This window comes from Microplitis demolitor, chromosome 2 (assembly GCF_026212275.2).
Source record: "Microplitis demolitor isolate Queensland-Clemson2020A chromosome 2, iyMicDemo2.1a, whole genome shotgun sequence".
NCBI classification, from domain to species: domain Eukaryota; kingdom Metazoa; phylum Arthropoda; class Insecta; order Hymenoptera; family Braconidae; genus Microplitis; species Microplitis demolitor.
In genome coordinates this window covers 20,334,582-20,356,441 of record NC_068546.1, presented here as the reverse complement: position 1 = coordinate 20,356,441, position 21,860 = coordinate 20,334,582, and the positions used below count along the sequence as shown (strand labels likewise).

Genomic DNA, 21,860 nt, shown 5'->3' with positions numbered 1-21,860 from the left:
TAATTAACAATCCAATAAATCCAATTATTTTATAATTATAGTAATTGGTTTATATTTAACTACTTGATACTTATCAAGTAATTAACGACTAATTATAAAAATATCTTACAGTTTTCTTTTTAGTTACAATAATTAATAATATCTTTCTTTAATTTTTAATAGTAATTGTTTTTTGTTAATGTCATTTTAAGGAGATTTTAAGTTTTTAAAGCCTACGCAGTCTTATTAAGCTTTTTTATTAAAAACTAATTTTTTTTTTTTAATAATTAACTCGGTAAAATTATTTAGTAATGAGAAAAATCGAACGCTAAATTTTTAATTGAAATTAACGTCCATTAAAAATTTCAAATTTTATGCAAGTCCAAAAAAAGCAGAATAATTTTTTCAAATTTCAAAAAATTTTTTAAGTCAAAGATTTAATCAAACCCGATATTAATTTATCATAATTAATTTATAATATATATAATTAATTTATAATATATATATTATATAAGTAGCATATAAATCTCAAATTTGACGAAATTTGAAATTTAAAAATTGGCGCCAAATAGAACCATTTTAATTTTTACGGATAAAATGATTATAAATATAAACTATATATTAATTGTCATAAATCTTTTTAATTATTACACATATATATTGAGAAAATTTTAAAAATACGTTTTTAATAATTTTTTATTACATATATTTAATATTAATTTAAGACAAGACAAAATACTCGATTTCTGATCACTTCTTTTTCCCAGTGCCCATAAAAATTGATTTAATTAATAAATTGCTTTAAGACTTAATTATTTATTTTTTTAATTATCAAATTTATATAAAATGAAACGATTCAGAAGTTTCCTAAAAAGTTTCAACTAAAATCTTCCGAGGAAAGATAATGGTACCTTAAAATGACATAACATTTAATTATCTAAATACAAATTTTAATTATAATTTTTTTTTGAATAAATAATTCCTTGGATTACATAAAATAAAATTTTTTGGGACCACCAATGCACAGCCTTTGTCAAACAAGACAATGCTAATTTAAAAAAAAAACGCCTAGACGTCAAAAAATTTTCTACAAGATCAAAACAATGAACATAAATATAAAAAAAAAATATTTATGAGAATTGATAATACAACTGATTAATACAAAATGAAAAAAGTCATAAAATAATTCCGAATAAATTAATTAATTATAGTAACTAGTAATAATTGATTACTAACTAAGTATAATTAATTATTTGCACTAATCTATCAGTCATTAATTAATAATTAACATTTACTGTATATTTATAATTATTATCTTTCATTGTCTTCTCCATTACCTACTAGCGATGTCTCAGCTTCGTTTTTATCTGGAAAAAAAAAAAACAATAAATAATAACAAATAATTAATAATATATTTAATTTAATTTAAGAGCATTCTCAAACAATACCCGCCACTTTTTAAAAATATGCATTAAATTTAAACTGTAATGACCTATTAAAATTTAATTAATTAATTAAATAAGAAAATTAAAGCATTAGTCGGAAAAGGACAACGTAGTTGCGATTTTACTGAGGCAGATTTAAAAATAAAAAAATACTTTCAGGTCACCAATTAGGAGTTGAATTGAAATTCAGTAAACAAATTTCGTTCAACTCTTAAAGGACCTAGTACCGGATCAGGAAACTAGTACCCAATCACTCATGTATTTGTACATCAATACTAAATTTTCCTAAATATAAATATACAAATACATGGAGTGACTACTAATTTCCTGATCGGGTACGAGGTCTTTTAACACAAGTACTTTTTTTTTTTAATCTAAAGTAAAAGACCTAGTACTCGATCAGGAAACTACTCGTCGATCACTCTATTGGTATGTCTATATTTTTTAATTTTACTAAATATTGATATAAAAATACATGAGTGATCGAGTACGTTCCCTGATCGGATGCTGGGTCTCGTACCTTAATTGATAACTGCACAGAAAAAAAATTTATTGGCGCAAAAAAAGTGCATTATGAATTGAAAAAATAAAAATTTCTTAAATTAAAAGAATTTCTTGACACAATAAATTTATTTTCAGTCTGAAAAACTTTTTCTCACACTAAGAAATTTTATATGCTGTGTAGTAATTTTTTTAAAAATCTTTATCTCGGTGTCAATTGTACATTGTCCTTTTTTCAATTAACGCTTTAATTTTTTCTTTAATTAATAAAATTTTAATACACTTACAGTTTAAATTATTTGAATATTTTTAAAAAGTGTATGGAAGAAACATTGCTTGAGAATGCCCTTAATTTAACAATTCGTTATCTGAAAGAAAACTAAATACAAAACTCTTATTAAATTCATCTAAAAATCTATACCATCAATCAAATAATTAATAAGTATTAATTTATTTAAATTAAATATAATTAAAAAAATATATATAATTAAATTTGTAATTATCATGCATAAAACACACATTGAAAGCAACTACTGTTTAAAAAAAAAAAAAATATATATATATATATAATATAACAAAAACAGGCAAGCTTCATCAGCTTTTTAATTTTAAATTAAAATATCATTTTTTATTTTAAATATTAATTATTATTACTAATATTAATTAATTAATTAATTAATTAAAAAAGCTTTATAAGTGCAATTGACAACACAAGTGCAATGACCACGAAATATGTGGATTAAGTAATGAATAAAAATAAATTATTTTTAAACAAGCGATAACAATGATGTGATTATTTAAATGATTTGATGTTTTTAAATACTACCATTGTTGGACCAGCTGGATAATCCACCAATTTGCTATTGTGATAATGCATTACTTTTTTTAAAAAAATTTTTTGTATTCTTCATATGATTTATTATTTATTATTTATGTTATCGTGATAAAATATCGCGTTACAGTTCCCATAAATACGCGATTTATTATTTGCCCTTTTGTTTCCCGGACTCATATGTTCGTAGTAAAAAAAAAAAATAATTTTTTGTAAACATTTTTAAATCTGAATTGAAATTCATGAAAAAATAATTTTTTCTAAACTAGTCCCCGGAGTAGATGCCGGAAATCCGAAGCGCGAAAATAAAAAATTCAAAATTTATTTTTGTAAATTAAATGTCTATGAGAAATTTAAAAAATTTTTCTAGTCTCATATTTTTTCAATGATAAATATTTTTTGTGGACACGTACTTATGGGATTTGTAACGTGATCTTAAATTATGGAATAATGAAAAGATGATGAAAAAAAAAAATAAAATGTAAATGAAAGTACCATATTACGGAGCATAACTAGTCAGGTGAGGGCCCATTGGTGAATTATATTTTTTCTACAAACGCGTTGATTCTGCTTGCCCATTATTCTTAGCATTTAGACATTCGGCTGCAAGAAACATGTTTGTAAGTTGTGAATTATAAAATTATAATTATTCCCATGCGTGTGCTGAGAAAGTTAATAAATAAAAATAATAATAGTACACAATAATCGTCTTGTTATTAAATATTTTTTAATTTTTCTATACATTATGATTTAAAAATAAAAATTGTTTTTTTTTTTCTTTAAATTTACCATCAGTAAAAAATAAAATGAATTTATTTAGTCTGTAATAAATTTGTTTTTAAATAATAAAATATTTAGTTGTGTCTACTCGAGTTATTTTTAACATAAAAAAATTTAAAAGATGATTTTGTCAACAGAGGTTTTTTTTTTTATCATATCACAGACATATAAATATACTTAAAATCATTTTATATTTATATACTTTACAATTTTAAAGCCGAGCTGCTACGATGTATTTTTTACAAGATTATACTTTTTATAATTTTTTTTTAAATACATTTTTCACGAGCTCGTAATTAAAAAAATTGTAATTTAAATTTATTGAGCATATAAACATTAAAAAAAAAAGTTTATGTGAAGTTTTAAAAAAAATTACTCATAAAAATTCTAGTATTAGTAATTTGATGAAAAAAAATTTATTGCAAATTTTTTGTGGGAAAATAAAAAAATTTTTTTCAATAACAAGACGGCCGTAAATAAATAAAAAGTATTAAATTATAAAAAAAATCATTAAGTGTTTGAATGGACTAAAAAAAATGTAAAATAATTACATGCGATATTTATAAATTCATTAGATATTTTATAAAGCCCACATGCGGTAAAAAAAAATTGTTTATAAAAAAAAATGCAAGGGTCTATAATTGGGGCCCCATTTTTTTTGTAAGTAACTTAATTTTTGTAGCAGATCGGAACCAGCGAATTGATGATTCTGTAGCTGCTTTAGATGTTTATATTTATCGATATTAATATTTATACATTTATTTTTTATTTTCAGTTTTACTTTGATTTTTTTTAATTTACCGTAAAACTGAACAAATATTAATGAATTTATTTAAAAATGTAAGAATAAAATTTGTAAAATTAATGGAGCCCTGAAACTGTATCATTACCTGACAAATAAAAAATAAATAACATGTTAAGCGCCTAGTTTTTTTCGCACATTTAAAAATAAATAATTAGCATATTGCTATTAAAGTATCCAACAATTCTTAAAAAACAAATAAAATAGTAAATAATTTATGAGTGTAAATGTAACAGACCGACAAATCTAAAACTATAAATAAATAGAGTAAATAATTGAAAGAATAATATTTATAAAAAATGCACTTATTAATTTTAAAATTTTTGAAATTCGCATTTTTTTTTAATTTTATTTTATTAATTATTTACTCTATTTATTTATAATTTAAAATTTGTCTATCTGCTACATTCACACTCATAATTTTTTTATTAATTTATTTAAAGTCACTAAATAACTAATTTGGTTGTTACTGAACACAATTCAAAATTTTTTTTCAATTTTTCAATCACTAAAATATTTATAAAATTACATTGAAGTTTATAATCCTGAAGTTAACAAACAGTTAGCGATTTTCGGAATTTTTTAAAAATAAATTAAAAAAAAAAATGCACATGTAGAAAATTAACAAAACCATAAGCGCAATTTTTCAAAATATTTTAATTTCGTAATTTGTCATTTTTAAAAAAATATTAGACGTCCGCTAACTTCAGTATTATTAAAGTTTTCAATTAAAAGAAATCTATTAATGAGTAAAATAAATAAATTATAAAAATAAATATCAGCAACAATGTAACGCAAACATACTAGAGTAATTTGATTACCGAAATACCAGCAATCTTGACGCTTAACTTGTTAGTCTTGAAAAAAACAGGATTACCTCATTCATCAGTTAAAAACTGTGGCTCTAACTCCATACTCGATATCAACTCATGCACTGTGTACGTAAAAACATGTTATTTTTATATAAATTAAATCTGTAATTAATAAAATTTGCAACCCTCTAATCTGCTAATTGCCGCAACTAAAAGTACTACAAAGCAAATCGCGCTATTTACAAAGCCCTGTTAAATAAGTTATACCTTTCGACATAGTAATTGTCAAATGTCAGTAATTAATTAATCAATCAATTAATTATTTAAATCAATAAATAAATTTACTCACCCGCCAAGGTGAGATCAACAACAGCTTTGTCTTTCTCAATGTGCAATGCAGTAAGTAAGAAGAAGAAACCTCCAATAACTTCTACGAAGATCGTGACGAATAACGAGTACTGCAGGCAACGGAACTCCGCCAAGGCAGCGAATTCATCAAATGGTCCTAGTGGTGTCAATGCTGGGTTTAATCCTTCAGACATCTATTATAAATAAATTTATTTATCAGTAATAATTATGCATATCCACGGATTCATAAAATGCCGCGAAAATATTTAAATTTAAAAAATAAAAGAATTTTATTATTCACTACCCAAATAGCAGAAGCAGATAAGGCATGAAAATGATGACAAAATAATCAGAAATTAATGTCACTGAAAAAATATATGCGTAAAAGACTTGACACAAGTGATGGTAAAAAATAAATTACAAATAAGTCGAAACGATTTTTTAATTGAAATTATTTTTCTTTGGGAGAAGATAAGAAGAAAAATTTTCTATGACTTCTAGGAGCAGCAACGGTATAATTTTTATTTATGTAAAAAAAAACTGGCTGTGACACGAAAAAAATTGTCTTGTCCTTTAAAAATAAATCTTAAAGTTGTCTCTGTGTTAATTGGGCACGAGGAAAATTTGAAACTCTAATATTTTCCCGCCATTACTAAATTTAAATAGATCCCATTCTACACATGAATTCTCGATTAATTAATTAATTAATTAAATACATACCAATCCAATTAAGTATGGACTACCAGCATCACCAAGCGCATGCGCCACTAAAATTTGAAATGCTTCAGCTGTAGATCTTCTCGTTGGTATTACGACATACTAAATAAATATAAAATTGATAATAATTAATTAATTACTTCAATTATAAAGTAATAAAGTATGAGAACTTCAGTTAAATTTTGAATATTGATAATAATTACCAATAAAATATCAGCAACGATAGACCAAGTGAGATTAAGAGCTAATTGTCCAAAGAAAATGAGAATAAAACATAAAGTTGAATTAGTATTGGCTGTTACGATAGCAAAGAATATTAATGGAACACTTATGAACAATCCAACGGCACAGATAAGCGGATCTGCTTGATGATAGCACACTCTGAGCTTCTGGGCCATTATTGAACCCATCGGAACTCCAAAGAGACCAGCTAACATTGCTATCAATCCGAAGACAAATGATACACTACAAAAAAAAATTTTTGTATTTAAAAATTTACACGTGACACTTAAATAGTAAAATAATGAAAACTTACTCATCAATGTCTAGTGAATTTGAATTTTGTAATTGTAAACCTAATTGTAAAAATTTTGGCGCCCATAGTGCTAATGCACCGGTAACAAATGCTACGCATGTGAATCCTCCCGTTGATAACATGAAACTTCGGCTGAAATATTTATTAATTTCTTAGTATTGATTCTGAAATTGGCAATCAACAATTTTTTAATTTTTTTTTTTAACAAGTTAATTACAAAATAAAAAAGACCAAAAATATGCGCATGTAGAAAATAAAAAAAACTACAGGTGCAATTTTTCAAAATATTTTTTTTTTTTTTTTTAATGTATCACTTGAAAAAAAATCCAAAAATTATTAGACGTCAGCTAACTTCACTATCATCATTATTAATTAAAAATCTTCAAATTAATGAATTGTGTGGTAATTATTGATATGAAAACTTACTTTTTTAACAACTCTTTAACGTCAATGGACCACGAAGTACTAGAAATATGTGACCCGCCTTCTTTTTCACCTCTTGCTGGGTCTCTGACGAATAATAAAATTAAAATAATAGCAATTATTCCTAATACAGGAGTTATCCTTAATCCCCACTGCCATTTGCCAGTTGCCTGTGCTATTTTACCACTGGTAATATATCCCAGACCACTTCCTACAGGTATTGCGAAGTAAAATAACGCTAACATTTTAGATCTAGTGTCTTTTACAAACAAGTCACTTATTATCGTTGGTGCTATTGTTGAATAACTCGCTTCTCCAATACCAACGCACATTCTCAACGCAATAAATCCTTCAAATGTCTGAAAAATTAATTTATTTTATATTAATATGAATATATAATATTTCATGTTAAATTAACGCGGGTGTTAAATTAAGTGAGTATGATAATAATAGCTGTGAATTTTTAAATTTGAATTTAAAATAAAAATGAACCTTCATACAAGAGCCAAGGAAAGTCGTCAAGCTCCAAATAAATACACCAGCACTCATTATTATTTTTCTGTTATATCTGTCACCAAGATAACCGAATAATGGTGCAAATATCATGTAGCTAACGATAAATGCTGTTTGTAATAAACCAGTGGATCCATTTGCTATTTTCAATGCTTCCTGTATCTCTGGTAATATTCCTGTGAAAAAAAAAATTAATCATCAGTTCTCCAGAAAGAAATTAATAATTAAATTAGCAAGCAATTGAAAATTTTTTAAATGATTAAAAAAACCGTCACCCGTTTTTTTGTACTGATATAATTAAATTATATAATATCTTAAATAATTATATCTAATAATATATAATTTGTTTACAAAAAAACAATAAAATTTTCAGATGTCTCAAGGTTTCATCATCATTGAAATTACTTTTGATAATAATAATAACTAATTATTTATTTACTAATTAAAAAAAAAATTATGTCATATTTTATGATACTGAGAGAAGTTGACATTTGATAATTTTTGTGTTTTTAATTACAGAGTTAATTATCATCTGGAAAATTAAAAAAAAAATGATATTGAAATTAGACGATGTCTGATAATTTTTGGAATTTTTTCAAAATGATAAATTATAAAAAAAAAAAAATTTTAGAAAATTACACTTGTAGTTTTTTTTATTTTCTACATGTGCATATTTTTAGTTTTTTTTTGTTCTCCTAATCAATTTACTGTTAAAAAAAAACCCACCAATTTTTTATCTTCTGCCAACTTCAGGATCATGCAATTTTTTATGATCCTGAACTTAGCAAACGATTAACGATTTTCAGATTAAAAAAAAAAACTAAAAATATGCACACGTAGAAAATTAAAAAAACTACAAGTGCAATTTTCCAAAATATATTTTTTTTCAATTTATTATTTAAAAAAAAATTTTTTAATTATCAGACCTTGGCTAGTTTCAGTATCAAATTTTTTTTTCATTTCTTCTCCCAATATTCTAGTTTTTTTCTATTTAAAAGATCAAATTTTTTGACTATTTACTTGAGCATATTTTTAGTACCATAAAAAATCAAAATTTACCTGCAATTGTTGTACGGTCCATATAATTAATCAAATTAACAAAACATAATATGACAACAGTGACCCATTCTGTCATAGTTACCGATTTTATTTCTTGTTTGTCACTTTGATTTTTTTGAATTACACTATTACTTGAGCCACTAGTTTCTTCATTAACAACTAAATATTGCCTAGATACATGGGGTGGTATTATTGTATTTTCCATTTTTAAATATTTATAATATAACTTTATAAACAATAACCTCAACGAATAAACAAAAACTAAATAATTTAAAAATTTAAATAAAACTGAGAGTTAAAATACTCGAATATTTAAAATGTTAACATAAAACATAAATATAAATAATAATTTAAACTTTCACTATATTATTTCATAATTGACAATCGTTTATCGTCAATTGTATTTATCAATATACGCTTATATGTACATATACATTTATGTTGTAATAAAATGATGTGTCTACATAGCGGGTTCCCTTAGGTCAGGCCACCTTTTCTTGACGAACCAGAGCTCGAGTTTACGAGGATAATGTTCTTGGTAGATATTTATAGTAATAACCAACACAATTATCAGTATAACGTGTATTGCCTGTTAAATTTGTCACGTGTTAAATACTTATTAACCTTGTATATATATATGTACAGGCAAATAAAAATCAATGTATTGAAATATACACACGAATTAATGTAGACATATATATAAAATAAATATGTAGTAGTTTATATGGTAGACACAACATAAAAAATAATATGAATCATACGTTTGAAAAATGAGTGATAAAAAAAAAATATACAAAGTTGATTACGTTGACATAACGACAAATTTTTGTTTACAAATTCATACAATGGCGGCGCTTTAGTGCCCAAATATTTTAGTTATTATTATTGTCACTTATAAATTTTTAAAAAATAATAATTAAATATTAATATTTGAATTTGAATTAATTCATTTACTTTACAATTTATGACCATGATTCGAAGTTAACAGACAATTGATAATTTTTGAATTTTTTTTATGACGCTGGTTGGCTGACGTCTAATAATTTTTTGATTTTTTTTTTAAACGATAAATTATAAAAAAAAAATATTTGAAAAAAATGCGGCTGTAGATTTTCACATTTTCTACATGTGCATAATTTTAGTTTTTGTTTTTTTTGTTGTAATTTATTTGTTTAAAAAAAGTCCGAAAATTACTAATTGTCTACTAACTTCAGGGTCATTTTTCTTTAAACAAATTAATTTTAAGAAAAAATGAAAACTAAAAATATGCACATGTAGAAAATTTAAAAAACTACAGGTGCATTTTTTTAAAATATTTTTTTTTATAATTTATCGCTTGGAAAAAAAATTCAAAAATTGTTAGACATCGGTTAACTTCAGTATCATTTAATTTAAACTCTATTACTAGATTAATTTTCAAATTTAATAAATTTATAACAGCAAGAGTTAATTTTATTTTTACAAAAAAATTAAATGCTATTTTCTTTACAAATTTAAATTTAAAAAATTAACACATGGACAGGAATTTAAAAAAATATTTTTATAATATAGCATTTAATTTATAAAAATAAAGATAAAATTATGATCTTGCTTTCAAATTGCAGAGTTAATTGATTGATATTAAATTAATAAAAATCTTCTTCATTTAATGCAGAACTCGATGGCTGTTGATTAATTATCTGCTCTTGACCCTTGTACATCTCAGCCACCTGCTGTGCCGATGATGCATCCTCAGCTTTTTTGTCATCGCGTACGCGAATGAACCGAGGAAATCTTAAGGATATTCCTTTGACTGGATCAACCTGGTTGTTGAAAAAAGAATTTTAATTATTAATTCAAGTTTATGAAAGCACAAAATAATTTATTTTAGTATCAAGATTTTACTATTCCAGCTGCGGCTCGATGGACTGGTGATAATGATAAATCAGCGCACTTTATTTCCCAGACTTGGGTTGGTTCGAACCAATGATCTGGTTCATGAGACGAGTCATAGCGGTAATAAGATTTTGGTGCAGGAATTAAATGTTCTTTTAATAATGCCGTATGTTTTTGGAGATCTTCTTCACTAAATCCAGTGCCAATCTAAAAAAGAAAAAGATTATTCATAAAATTATTTATAGTTAAAATGAATGTTACTTGGCTGGGTAAATCGAAACTACGAGACAGGTTGCAGTCACGCTTCGAGACAGGTTGTAAAAATGTAATTGAACTTGGAAGGTAAAAGAAGTTGTACAAAAAAGCATACTAATAATAATATATATTTGTAGTTAAACTAAAATAAAAATACCTTGCAAAGACTTTGATACTCTTCATTATCAGAATCATAACAAGCGAGCAAAAATCCTCCGTAAGTACCAGTACGTTTGCCTTTGCCAATATATCCTCCAATGACGACACAGTCCAGCGTGTCACCAATACCTTCAAGATAATCTTTCTTCAATTTCAACCAATTCCTCGATCTCTTGGCGATTTCATAAGTAGCATCTTCCTCCAGAGTTTTGACCATCAGACCTTCGCAGTTTCCTTTAACAGAAACATCTAAAAACTCTTGGACTTCTTCCATGGTCGTCGTGTCAAGACTTGTAGCAAAATACCACTCGCCTTCAACTTCTTTAAAATTTTTCTTCAGCAGCTCACGTCGTTTGGCAAAGGGTTTTTTCACCAAAGGCTCGCCATTGAAATACAACAAATCGAACATAAATACACAAACCTGGACCTTTATGTCCGCCTCATTAGCATCTTTACGTTTTCTCGTACTTAAAATTTGAAACGGCAAAATTTGTTTGTTCTCCCGATCCCAAGCAACAGCTTCGCAATCTAAAATACAACTTTTGACGTCATCACCACGAGTGTTACTCAGCCGTCCAATGATATCTGGGTACTTAGATGTATTATTTTCCTGGTTGCGACTGAAAATGTAAGCCTTCCCATCATCAGATATATGAATTTGCGCTCTCTCTCCGTCATATTTCCACTCGCAAGTGAATTTCAAACCGTCAAAACGTTTCAGTACTTCCTGGACACCTTTCGTTGGATGAGCCAGCATCGGTTTCAATGGGACTCCCGGTGTTAGCTTACATTTATCCGGCAATGCTTCGACACCATCTTTCAATAATACCGGAATAATCATTCCATAATTGGGACACTCGCAGTACGTTGTCTTGATAATCAACGCAATCGCGTCGTACTTTTTCTTGAACTCATCACTGGACATTTTTTTACTGCCGTCTAGAATCTCCGGCGGGTACTCCTGATTAGGCGGAGTCATCGCGCAAGCAAGAGCGAGCGCTTGCAGGACTGACTGCTCAGCTAAACCGATCCTAAGTTTACCAGCAAGTGATCTGATGAGGTAACGAGCTTCCGTGAACCGACAAGCGACGAACAGAGACTGAATACGATCAACTTTTTTTCCTACCGAGGCAGTTCCTGTTGATTGAGCGATTTCTTTCAACTTTGCATAGACAGTTCCTACAGTGAGTGCCGCAGGTTGGAACATCACCCGCTGATTGGACCGACTGCCTTCAGCGACGATTCCCAAATCACCGGCTTCTTGTGCATCTGCTTTTATTTGCGCTGGTGTACGGCCAGTGCACTGCGCAATAGCTTTTATTAACGTTGTCTCAGCGACTCCTAGTTCGAGACCTTCGTAGGCTGGCGCCAATTGATTGAGACACAAGTAAATGCTGGGTAATAAATCTTCAGGTGACAAAACAATAACTGACCTCAAGTAATTTGATAAAATTTCAACGATCTTCAGCCGCGAGCTCGTTTGCTCAATCAGTTCAAGGGTACGGGTCAGGGCTATGTATGGAGTCTTCTGTCCTTTGGTCCAGCAGGCATTTAAAATCGGGTGATATTTGTCCATTAGAGGATTATAGGAGTCAGGGGTATTGTGTTGCTCAGATTTACTGTCCTGGGAATTTTTATCCTGCTTGCTGAATAAATTGCTCTTTGATTTTTCAACCTTAGTAGGATTTTTCTTCGCTGGCTTTGAAAAGAAATTGCGGATGTCTTTTGTAGGTGTCTTGTCAACTGGTAATGATTCTTCTTCAGATTCAGAATCAGTATCAACTATTCTTAATCGCGATCTTTGAAGTTTTGCATTCGGTTTTTCTTCGTCAGAAGACTCTTGAGGGCTTTCTGTATCATCAGATTTTTCTTTAGATTTTTCTGGAGAATTTTTTAAATCTTCAGTTTTTATTGGAGATTTTTTACCATTGGATTTTTCTGGAGACTTTTCATTGTCTTTAGATTTATCTGGAGATGATGGATTTTCAGATACTTCATCACCGTCAACTTTTTTAGACTTCTCTGGCGTAACAGGTAACGGCAAATGACCCTCGTCATCACTTAAGTCAGACATCAAAGCTCGTGAACGTTTTTTAGCTGATTCTTTTGTATCGCTTCCATTTAATTTTTTTTTAGAAATTCCATTTGATGAATTTTCATCAGTAGAAATTTTTTTAGGGGTTTCTTTGGCGAATGACAATTTATTCAACGTCTCTTTACTTTTAGATTTATCTATAAATAATAATAAATATAAATATGAAAAAGTAATAATAAAATTTACTCTCTATCATTTAAATTACTTGTTAATTTTGGAGATGCTTTGGGTTTTCGCGCTCTGGGTTTTGTAGTTTTGGTGTCCGGCTTTTTAGCAGGTGGAGATCTAATGCAAAAATTTAATTTAAATAATTAAATAAATTAATTAATTGAATTTAAAAGAAACTTACTCAGAATTACTGGTATTGACATCACTATTCCTCTTTCTTTTTCCGCAATCTTCAGTTGAATCATCGAGTCTGTCATTTTTCTTTTGACTGCTGACATTTATGACATTAATGCGATTAGAAAATGATCTTAATATTTTACTATTTATTAAAACTGATGAATTATTTTTAGAATGATAAATCAATGAACGTTCAATTATATTTAGTAATTTTAACATCTTGATATTTATATTTATAATTATTTATTTATTTCTTTTGCTTGCTAACATACCTTGAGTCATTTTTATCCTCCGAAGTTGTGGTTCTTTTAAAAAATGATCTGTCAAATGAACAAATATTTAATTACTGATTTATTAATTAACTTATTTTTTTAAATGATATTAATTTAATAATTTTATTAATTAATTATTGTTTTTTAAGTATTTATTTATAAACAAAAAAACTTACGTTATAGAACGCTGCGCCATTTCTAAATAACCTCAAATTATTATAAATTTGGCGGGAACTTTTTTTTTCGAAGAAAACGGCGGGAATTTTTTTTCAAGCTTTAATTAAAAAAAGAAATCTATGATCCTGAAGCTCCTGAAGTTAACATGGCAGTGAATGTAACTGACAGGTAGCAATTTTAAAAATTTTTCGAGTAAATAAAATAAAATGTAATGAGTATGACTTTGGCTGACATTTGGCAATTTTTAAATTTTTTGAACAAATAAGAAAATTCCGAAATTCGCTGCAAGCAGCTGTAGTGATTTTTGCGCGAAACATTTGTGTTTTTTTATTTTTTTATATTTAAAATATTTCCATCATATTCTGCCGCTATTTTATTTTGATTTATGATTTTTAATTTTTTTCCCATTTCTAATAAGTTATTTTTCAAATATTTAAATTTACCTCGGAAGTAATAAGAATAATTAATAAATAATTGATGAAAATCGAAAATTTCGAATGTACTCTTCAGTCTAATTAATATAATTATTGACACAAATAAATTTTAATAAAATTATTAAATTTCACTTTTGAAATTTCGCGCCGTTGACGCTACTGCTCGTTGCTGTACTCAACGTTCAAATTCTTGTTCGAGAGGGGGGTAAGAGAATCGCAAAATCGATTGCTTTGTATCAACTGGCGATCCAATAACGTCAGTCAGTATCATCGACGACGGCAGTAGTAGTCCAGATCTTTCGCATCTTTGCGTTTAAATTGAATCACAGTATTACAGTTAATTCGCGGAATCATCCATAAAATTTATTGCTCATAGTGATTGTTTAACTAAAATGTGCAGTCTTTGTAAAATTTAAATTGTGCAAAGTATCTGTGGTGTCGTTAAGTGTTGAGTGTTTAGTGCTAGTGTAAAGTGTTGCGAATTGCTGATGCTGATAACTTCCAAGTTCCTGAGCAAAATCATCTGGCATCGTCTGGTGGGAAATAGCAGTTAAGTGACGTTTTTTTAACTGAAATACACTTAGAGCAATTTAAATTAAATCTCTTAGTGTATTAGGATACCCTTCTGCATATTATTTCTCCACCAAGGTTTGTTCAAACACTCAAGTGTTTTTTTTTTTTTAATTTTTTAAATATTTTTCTATCATTTTCTGCTGCCATTTTATTTTGACGTACGATTTTAAGTTTTCTCCAATTTCTAATTATTTATTTTTCAAATATTTAAATTTACCACGCAAGTAATGAGAATAATTAATAAGGGTGCATTCCGAAATGCGCTATGCTACAGCTGCTCGCAGCGGATTTTGGAATGTACCCTAAATAAAATCTAAGAATAATGAAAATTTTAAAATGCGCACTTGGATAATTGAAAAATCAGTACGCGGATTTTTTTAATTTTATTATCTTAATTGATTTTGATTTATTTATTTAAAATTTATGAATTGTCTGATGTCTACTAGATTCACATTCATGAAATTGACAGACAATCAACAATTTTCTGATGTTTTTTTAACAAATTATAATACAAAAAGAAAAAAAAATATGCACATGTAGAAAATTGAAAAAATACAGGTGCAATTTTTTAAAATATTTTTTTTTTTATAATTTATCCCTTGAAAAAAAAATCAAAAAATTATTAAACGTCGGCTAACTTGAATATCGCAAAAATCTTCAACTAGAGTTTTGTTAATATTGATTAATTTTAAATTAATGTCCTTAAACTTAAAAAAATTAATGCTTACAAAAATAGTTAAATTTAAAATTAAAAAGAAAAGTGATCGTATAAATTTTTTTGTAATTATTTATTTATCTTTTGCAATCCAAACACATTTTTAATTAACTATATTAATCATTAGAGTTAATGTAATAAATATTTCCATATTATTCATCACTACATCAATCAAAATATCAAATAATCCGCAAGTACATATTAATTTATCCTTCTAAATGAATACCAAACTGTCAAACATATTTTTTTTTATACAAAATTAAATCCACTTTATTTTGTTGCACCTGAAAAACATTTTTGTCTCTCCGAAAATAAAATCTTATATTTTCTTTATTTTATTTCAATTAAAATGACAAAAATTATCGATATGATTAACAATTTTCGTTTAAAAATTGTAGCTGAATACTAAAAAAAACTTTTTTTCTTTTACTGAGGCAAGAATTTTTTTGCTTTCATCTAATTGATAAATAGTCAATCATTTTAATTAGCTCACTCTTATATATTTTCATTAATATATTCAATATTCGTTTTAAATGGCTGCAAATTTACCATCGCTGGTATCTAGCAGTGCCTAAAATTTTTTTGAATTTACTCTATTATTATTTTTCATTTATTATTATTGTTATCATTAATTTACATATTAATCTATATATATAACTGCCAAGTAAGTCCACATATTCTCACGCGAAAAGTCCAAGTTTGTTGATGATTACATAAAAAAAATTCTTTTTCATCTATTAATTATTCTTCAAAAATCTATTAGTATCAATAATAAAATATTACTATTATTTTCAATAATTAATGCGCGAATGTCAATAATCACACGTGTAGAAAAATGTAAATTATCAAAATAAAGTTACTAAAAAGTTTAAGCACTCGTTTTAAACTCAATACATTTTTTTTTTTCTTTTTTTTTTTTCCCATACAATTACGTTATTTAAGCGGGAAAAGAGATCTGAGATAACAAAAAAATATCAGTTTTGTGACTTTTTCTTTCAGTGTACGTTTTTTATTAAAATTTTTAAAATATATGACATTGTTAAGCATCATTCCAAGAATATTCTCCTAAATTTTCATAAAAAAATATTAAAAAATAAGCCAGTGGTAGTGGGGAGAGACGAGTCACCTCGAAAAAAAAGTTTACACGGAGGCAGGATAACTCATGACTTTTTTTATCACAAATCAAAAGAAATCTTTTTGGTTTTTTGATTTTAGATGCAGTCATAAACTATCCCGCCTACGGCATGAAGACTTAAGTGACTCGTCTCTCCCCACTACCACTGGCTTATTTTTCAATATTTTTTTATGAAAATTCAGGAGAATATTCTTGAAATGTTGCTTAATAATGTCATAAATTTTAAGAATTTTAATAAAGAATATTCTCTGAAAAAAAAAAAAAATCATAAAAATAAGCTTTTTTTTTTATATCTCAGACCGCCTTTCCCCCTTAATTGTATAACTATTAAGATTATTATTATAATTATAATAATATATAAATTTGTATAAATGACTATGGACTAATCAGTTGAATAATTATTTATTATTATAATAATAATGAATTTATGTGGATCGCAATTTTTAGTAAAGTCAAGGCAGAGTGTAGCGAACGTAAGGAACTTCAACGTCTTCTCCGTTCTCATCATTGCAGCATAGTTCAAAAACAAGAGCGCGTACATGTGGCTCTAGTTTTTTCTTGGACACTTTTTTGACAACCTCAGACATAGGCAGTCCCATGCGTTCCTGACACTTGACTTTAGCCATAAAAAATGAGTAGAGCATACAGACACCCTGAGACAGCATCGTGACCTCAAGATTGTGTTGATTTTTGAAGTAATCCAAAAATTCTTTGAGAGTAAGTTCTCCTTTGACTTCAAATCTGTCCCACAGAGTCCATTCTTTGTCGTAGTACTTGAGCTTTGGCGCTGAAATTGGCTCGGAAAATCCAAAGAACGGCAGAGCAAGATTTACAAAACCGTTTTTGTAAAGTGATAAATCTTTAATACCACGTGTTAATTTTATTAGCTCAAGACAGACGAGTCCAGCTACAACTGATGTTGTTGTTGCGATAGCAGGTATAATTTTACCAGCAATCAATTTACTCTTGTGTCTGTCTGCCAATGGGATGCGATAATTACTGGCGCGTAGATTTGAAGCTGCGACGATAAAGTCAATGTGGAAATTAGTATCGTCATCTTTTTCAAAATCTTGAGGATTTATGACAAGATCTTTTAGTTCATTTTGTTTCGGTAGCTCGTCAATTAGTTGACTCAATCGTTCGTGATCAACGCTGCCGCTTCCATTGGAAACCTGGACCTGAGCATCAGTCTCTGCAATTTTAACTCCTGATTTAGGAGTAAATGGCGGGACTTCAATGCTGCTGGCAATGCGGGCTATTTCTTCACGATTGCGGTTAGCTGGCATGTTGTAAACAGCTGCCTTAAGATTCGCAGCAGCTACGACGTAGTCCAAGTGAAGTGGATCATTTACGTCAAACTCAAGTGGAACTGGACAACGTTTGGGTCCAGACCAGAACGGCTGCCCACTTGACGTCACTTGGTCCGGTGGGAAATTGAATAACAGCTGACGTATCTGGTTGTTGTACTGCTCCTGCCAATGGTGACGTGCCCAGATGATGCAGTCAACAAATGTCTTAGGTCGCTCGTCAACTAAAGCCGTTTTAACCAGCTCTAAAACCTCTAGTGGTTGGACACCTGGCAGTTTAAGAGTCCTGTCAACAAACTGAGTATCAGTGATATACTGGGCAGCATTTTCAGCATTCTGACGGAACAATCCTTCGAAATTGTCCCTTGCCCACTGCAGAGTGTGTTCGATAGCATTGGGGAAGTTCTTTAATGTACAGATGGGTATACTTTTTTCCGGTGGGTCTTGAGATGAACTGTAAGATTCAGTGAGAAAAGGAACAACCACTTGAGTATTTCCTTTAGTTCCCAGTGTACCAGATTCCAGCAACGGTTTTCTGTAATAAACACACCGACGGTCCATGTAAATACGCGCATCTACGTTGTCTAGAGCATTTGCTACTCCATCCAGTACTTCAAAGAACTCATCGTTGTAAACTTTCTCAGTCTCAGTTCCAACCCGATTTTCATGAGCGATAACATTCATACTGGGATTCATCGCTTTAACAACACGTGCAGCTGTTGATGATTTAGCTTTTTGTACATCGGACGGTCTGAATAAAAATTGACGGTTTAAATTAGACTTTTCAATGAGATCCATGTCAGTTATTGTAACACAACCATTTTCAGTTCCTACACCAAGCATAGCAAAATTTTTCAACAGTTCACAACCAATAGCTCCAGCTCCCACGACAAAGTACTTGAGCGCGCCGATTTTAGACTGGAATTTACGACCAAATATAGCGATTTGCGAATCATAACGGGAGTTTGTAGGCATGCAATCTTCTTCTGTTATTTCAGAACGATCTTGAGGCAAGCATTCGATAGCATCGAAATACAACCACTGGTAAATTGGTGAAAATTTACCTGAGCAAGCTTTCATAACTTCTTGAGCAACAATACCACCAATGGTTGCATTAATTGGGTTCAAATTACCAGCAGAAATCTTAGCAAATGTCTCCAGCAATTCCTTATTAACTTCAGTAGCAATGCCGTGTTTTTCTTTCACTGTTTCCACGAGTGCCATAAATGCGTCAGCGTCTTCTTGGTTCCATGGACGAGGTAGTTTACCCCGAGTCTTTACATATTCATGGAGAGTAATAAATGCCAAGTGAAGCTGCTCAGGGTAATCAAATTTACCGAAGTCAGTGATGATAAATTCCGGCTGTACCAGAGCATCTTTCAGCGGCTTGAAGTTGATCGTCTTGGGCATTTTTACTTGAGTGACAATGCCACCACGTTCGTACTCACTGAATGACGACGTGTCGTCAATGGAAAATGTATATGGACCAAGAACTTTGATTTTTTTCGGCTCGCATCCGTTTATTTCAGTCATTCCCTGAACCTCAGCAAAAGTGACATAGTCACCGTCTTCCATACCATGACGAGTGTCATCTAGACAAGTGACAACACCCTCGGTATCGCGAGAAATGCTTGCGATCATCGCACTAACCGGTGGCTCACCAGTGGTATCAACTACAGTAAATGCTGATCCGAAGTCACAGAACACCTGAGCAAATAAACCGTGCGTGTCTGCGATTATCAGAGCGATGTCATTAGCACGTGTTATCTCTGATATACGCAACTGATCATCCAGAGTTGTCTCAGTCAGCACGACGACTTTGAATTTTTTGATCGTGTCCTCATCCAGCTCTCCCTCGTGGTAGCGAGTGGGAACGTAATTATTCAGCTCAGACAAACGCTGGTAGCAAGCGACGGCGCGATTTTTACCGATGTCCGCTTCGGTGAGATAAAACTGTGATCCTAGATCAGCGATCGTACACAAACGGTTGTCATGGAGTGTCACTGATTTGACACCTCCAAGAATAACATTCTTAGCGATTTCGACACCAAGACCACCGAGTCCTGATATCAGGACATCTGAAGACGCCATGCGTCTCATGGCATCGTGGCCAAGTACGTAGAGTTGTCGTGAATACAAGCCCTCGTCGATGTCACCGCTGGTCGTTGCTCCGCCACCTCCAGCACTTCCACTACCATCAACTCCTCCTCCAGCAGGTGGGTTTGAGCCATTTTTGGCCATTATCGGTGTTTTCAATGAGTCGTCGGCACCTCCCGTTGTAGCAGCAACGCGTCGCTTCTTGGCTGGAGGGTCAACGGAACTCTCCACCACCTCAGCACTAGACATCGGACCACAAAAAAGCCGTTTTTATGTTCCCTTTCTGCAATCGTAGTATTCTTTTTATTTTATATTTATACATACATGCAAATATAAATATAGATATACATATATTTATATATATATTTATTAATAAACATATTTATAACCTTAAGATATTGCTTACCTAGTTTAGATAATTAACTCTGCGATTTACGAGCAATTTATGATGATCAGGGTTATTTTGAATACTGAATAAACTTTTAAAAGACTGAAATAAAATAAAATAATGAAAGTTTGATTAAATGAAAGTAATTTTGAGTAAAGTACTTTCGCGTTCTTTCTTACTTGTCTTTCTTTTGTGTCCCGCTTCGTCACTCTTTTGCTGGCTCGTACACTTGCAGTTTGCTCTCGTTGCCTACTCCGTGTCGCCGCTTTCGTCCACCAGCAGCACCAGCAACACCCGATACCTATTTCAATTTGTAGTTTTAATGTTAATTAATTTATTAATAAATTAAATTAATTAATTAATTATCAGTGAGTATTGTAATGAGTAATTATATTTACTGTATTAATTAAGGGGTTTATTTAACCCGGTTGATTATCTTTTAGGACCGAAGATTCGACTACTCGATTTTAGTTGATGACTCACTCTCGATTATCAACTGATCGATTGTAACGGCGACATCTTGAACTCGAGGAATCGATTTAATAAAAGCGGGCTTTGATTTATAAAAAATTTTTTTTTAATACACTCGTGATAATTTTATCATTTTTTATTTTTGTGCTGTCATGGAAATTTTTTTATCGAAACTGACGATAGTTGGAATCAAAAATAAAAGAAGGTCATAAATTTTTTTAGTGGAATTGTATGAATGACGCGAATATTATTAATAGAAATGTTTTATTTTATTTTACTTGGGTTTTTGAAGGAAGATATTCCATGAGACGGACAAAAAATATGAAAGTAAAGCGGACATCTGACAATTTTTGAATCTTTTAAATAAAAAATTGGATGCTTATAAAATAAAAATAAAAAAATTCATGTTTAGAAAATTTAAAATTCAGTAAAATTTTTTTTAATTTTAATGTTTTAATTATTTAATTTTTTTTGTATGTAATAAAAAATTGCCGTGTCTGCGACATTTGTAAAAAAAAAAAAAATGGGTCATTATTTTTTATGGCTTCAGTTACTTTTGGTGATGAAAAATTACTTTCTTATTTTTTAATTTGAAAAAAAAAAAAAATAATATTGAAACTGAGTTTTTATTTACAATTCGAGAATTTGAAAAATATTCTGATAGAAATATAAAGAGAATATTTTAAAATATGATACTGCAGCTGACTTATGATAATTTTTGAATTTTTTTTAAACATGGTATATTTCAAAAAAAAAATATTTCAAAAAATTGCACCAATAGTTTTTAAAATTTTCTACACGTCCATATTTTTTTTC

General features: G+C 29.2%; 3 protein-coding genes across 5 annotated transcripts; all 3 read right to left on the bottom strand.

The window, feature by feature from the left end:
* Positions 1-951: 951 nt before the first annotated feature.
* On the bottom strand, positions 952-9,454 carry LOC103575153 (protein spinster). 2 transcript variants are annotated; one of them, XR_008403331.1, is made up of 9 exons: positions 8,747-9,454; positions 7,667-7,863; positions 7,178-7,533; positions 6,752-6,883; positions 6,420-6,681; positions 6,220-6,318; positions 5,501-5,693; positions 3,253-3,360; positions 952-1,346 (listed from the first exon to the last, which is right to left on the bottom strand). XR_008403331.1 is itself a non-coding variant. In XM_008554817.2 (8 exons), exons 1-8 carry the CDS (start codon positions 8,949-8,951, stop codon positions 1,291-1,293), a joined length of 1,500 nt encoding a protein of 499 aa, XP_008553039.1. In that variant the 5' UTR covers positions 8,952-9,454; the 3' UTR covers positions 952-1,290. The 2 variants fall into 2 exon arrangements, 1 of the variants encoding a protein (XP_008553039.1); XM_008554817.2 differs by lacking the exon at positions 3,253-3,360.
* Positions 9,455-9,548: 94 nt separating this feature from the next.
* On the bottom strand, positions 9,549-13,976 carry LOC103575154 (DNA ligase 1). Of its 2 annotated transcripts, none has more exons than XM_053736969.1 (7): positions 13,924-13,976; positions 13,748-13,795; positions 13,480-13,569; positions 13,336-13,415; positions 11,034-13,267; positions 10,631-10,828; positions 9,549-10,548 (listed from the first exon to the last, which is right to left on the bottom strand). In XM_053736969.1, the coding sequence occupies exons 1-7, from the start codon at positions 13,941-13,943 to the stop codon at positions 10,372-10,374; spliced, it is 2,847 nt and encodes a 948-aa protein (XP_053592944.1). In that variant the 5' UTR covers positions 13,944-13,976; the 3' UTR covers positions 9,549-10,371. The 2 variants fall into 2 exon arrangements, with proteins under 2 accessions (XP_053592944.1, XP_008553041.1); XM_008554819.3 differs by having other exon boundaries at positions 13,480-13,566.
* Positions 13,977-17,032: 3,056 nt separating this feature from the next.
* On the bottom strand, positions 17,033-20,843 carry LOC103575155 (ubiquitin-like modifier-activating enzyme 1). The gene is made up of 3 exons (XM_008554820.3): positions 20,753-20,843; positions 20,592-20,675; positions 17,033-20,468 (listed from the first exon to the last, which is right to left on the bottom strand). Exon 3 carries the CDS (start codon positions 20,432-20,434, stop codon positions 17,234-17,236), a length of 3,201 nt encoding a protein of 1,066 aa, XP_008553042.1. The 5' UTR covers positions 20,435-20,468; positions 20,592-20,675; positions 20,753-20,843; the 3' UTR covers positions 17,033-17,233.
* Positions 20,844-21,860: the final 1,017 nt, after the last annotated feature.

What these genes read in the sequence shown, in the direction of transcription:
- LOC103575153 (XM_008554817.2), bottom strand. Translation starts at nt 8,951, where the DNA reads ATGGAAAATACAATAATACCACCCCATGTATCTAGGCAATATTTAGTT. An exon ending in GTCCATACTTAATTGGATTG is followed by an intron (nt 5,694 to 6,219) that starts GTATGTATTTAA and finishes TATTTATAATAG; the next exon opens with ATGTCTGAAGGATTAAACCC. An exon ending in TGTTGATCTCACCTTGGCGG is followed by an intron (nt 1,347 to 5,500) that starts GTGAGTAAATTT and finishes TTTTTTTTCCAG; the next exon opens with ATAAAAACGAAGCTGAGACA.
- LOC103575155 (XM_008554820.3), bottom strand. Translation starts at nt 20,434, where the DNA reads ATGTCTAGTGCTGAGGTGGTGGAGAGTTCCGTTGACCCTCCAGCCAAG.
- LOC103575154 (XM_053736969.1), bottom strand. Translation starts at nt 13,943, where the DNA reads ATGGCGCAGCGTTCTATAAC. An exon ending in ATGGCGCAGCGTTCTATAAC is followed by an intron (nt 13,796 to 13,923) that starts GTAAGTTTTTTT and finishes TTCATTTGACAG; the next exon opens with ATCATTTTTTAAAAGAACCA. An exon ending in ATCGAGCCGCAGCTGGAATA is followed by an intron (nt 10,549 to 10,630) that starts GTAAAATCTTGA and finishes TTCAACAACCAG; the next exon opens with GTTGATCCAGTCAAAGGAAT.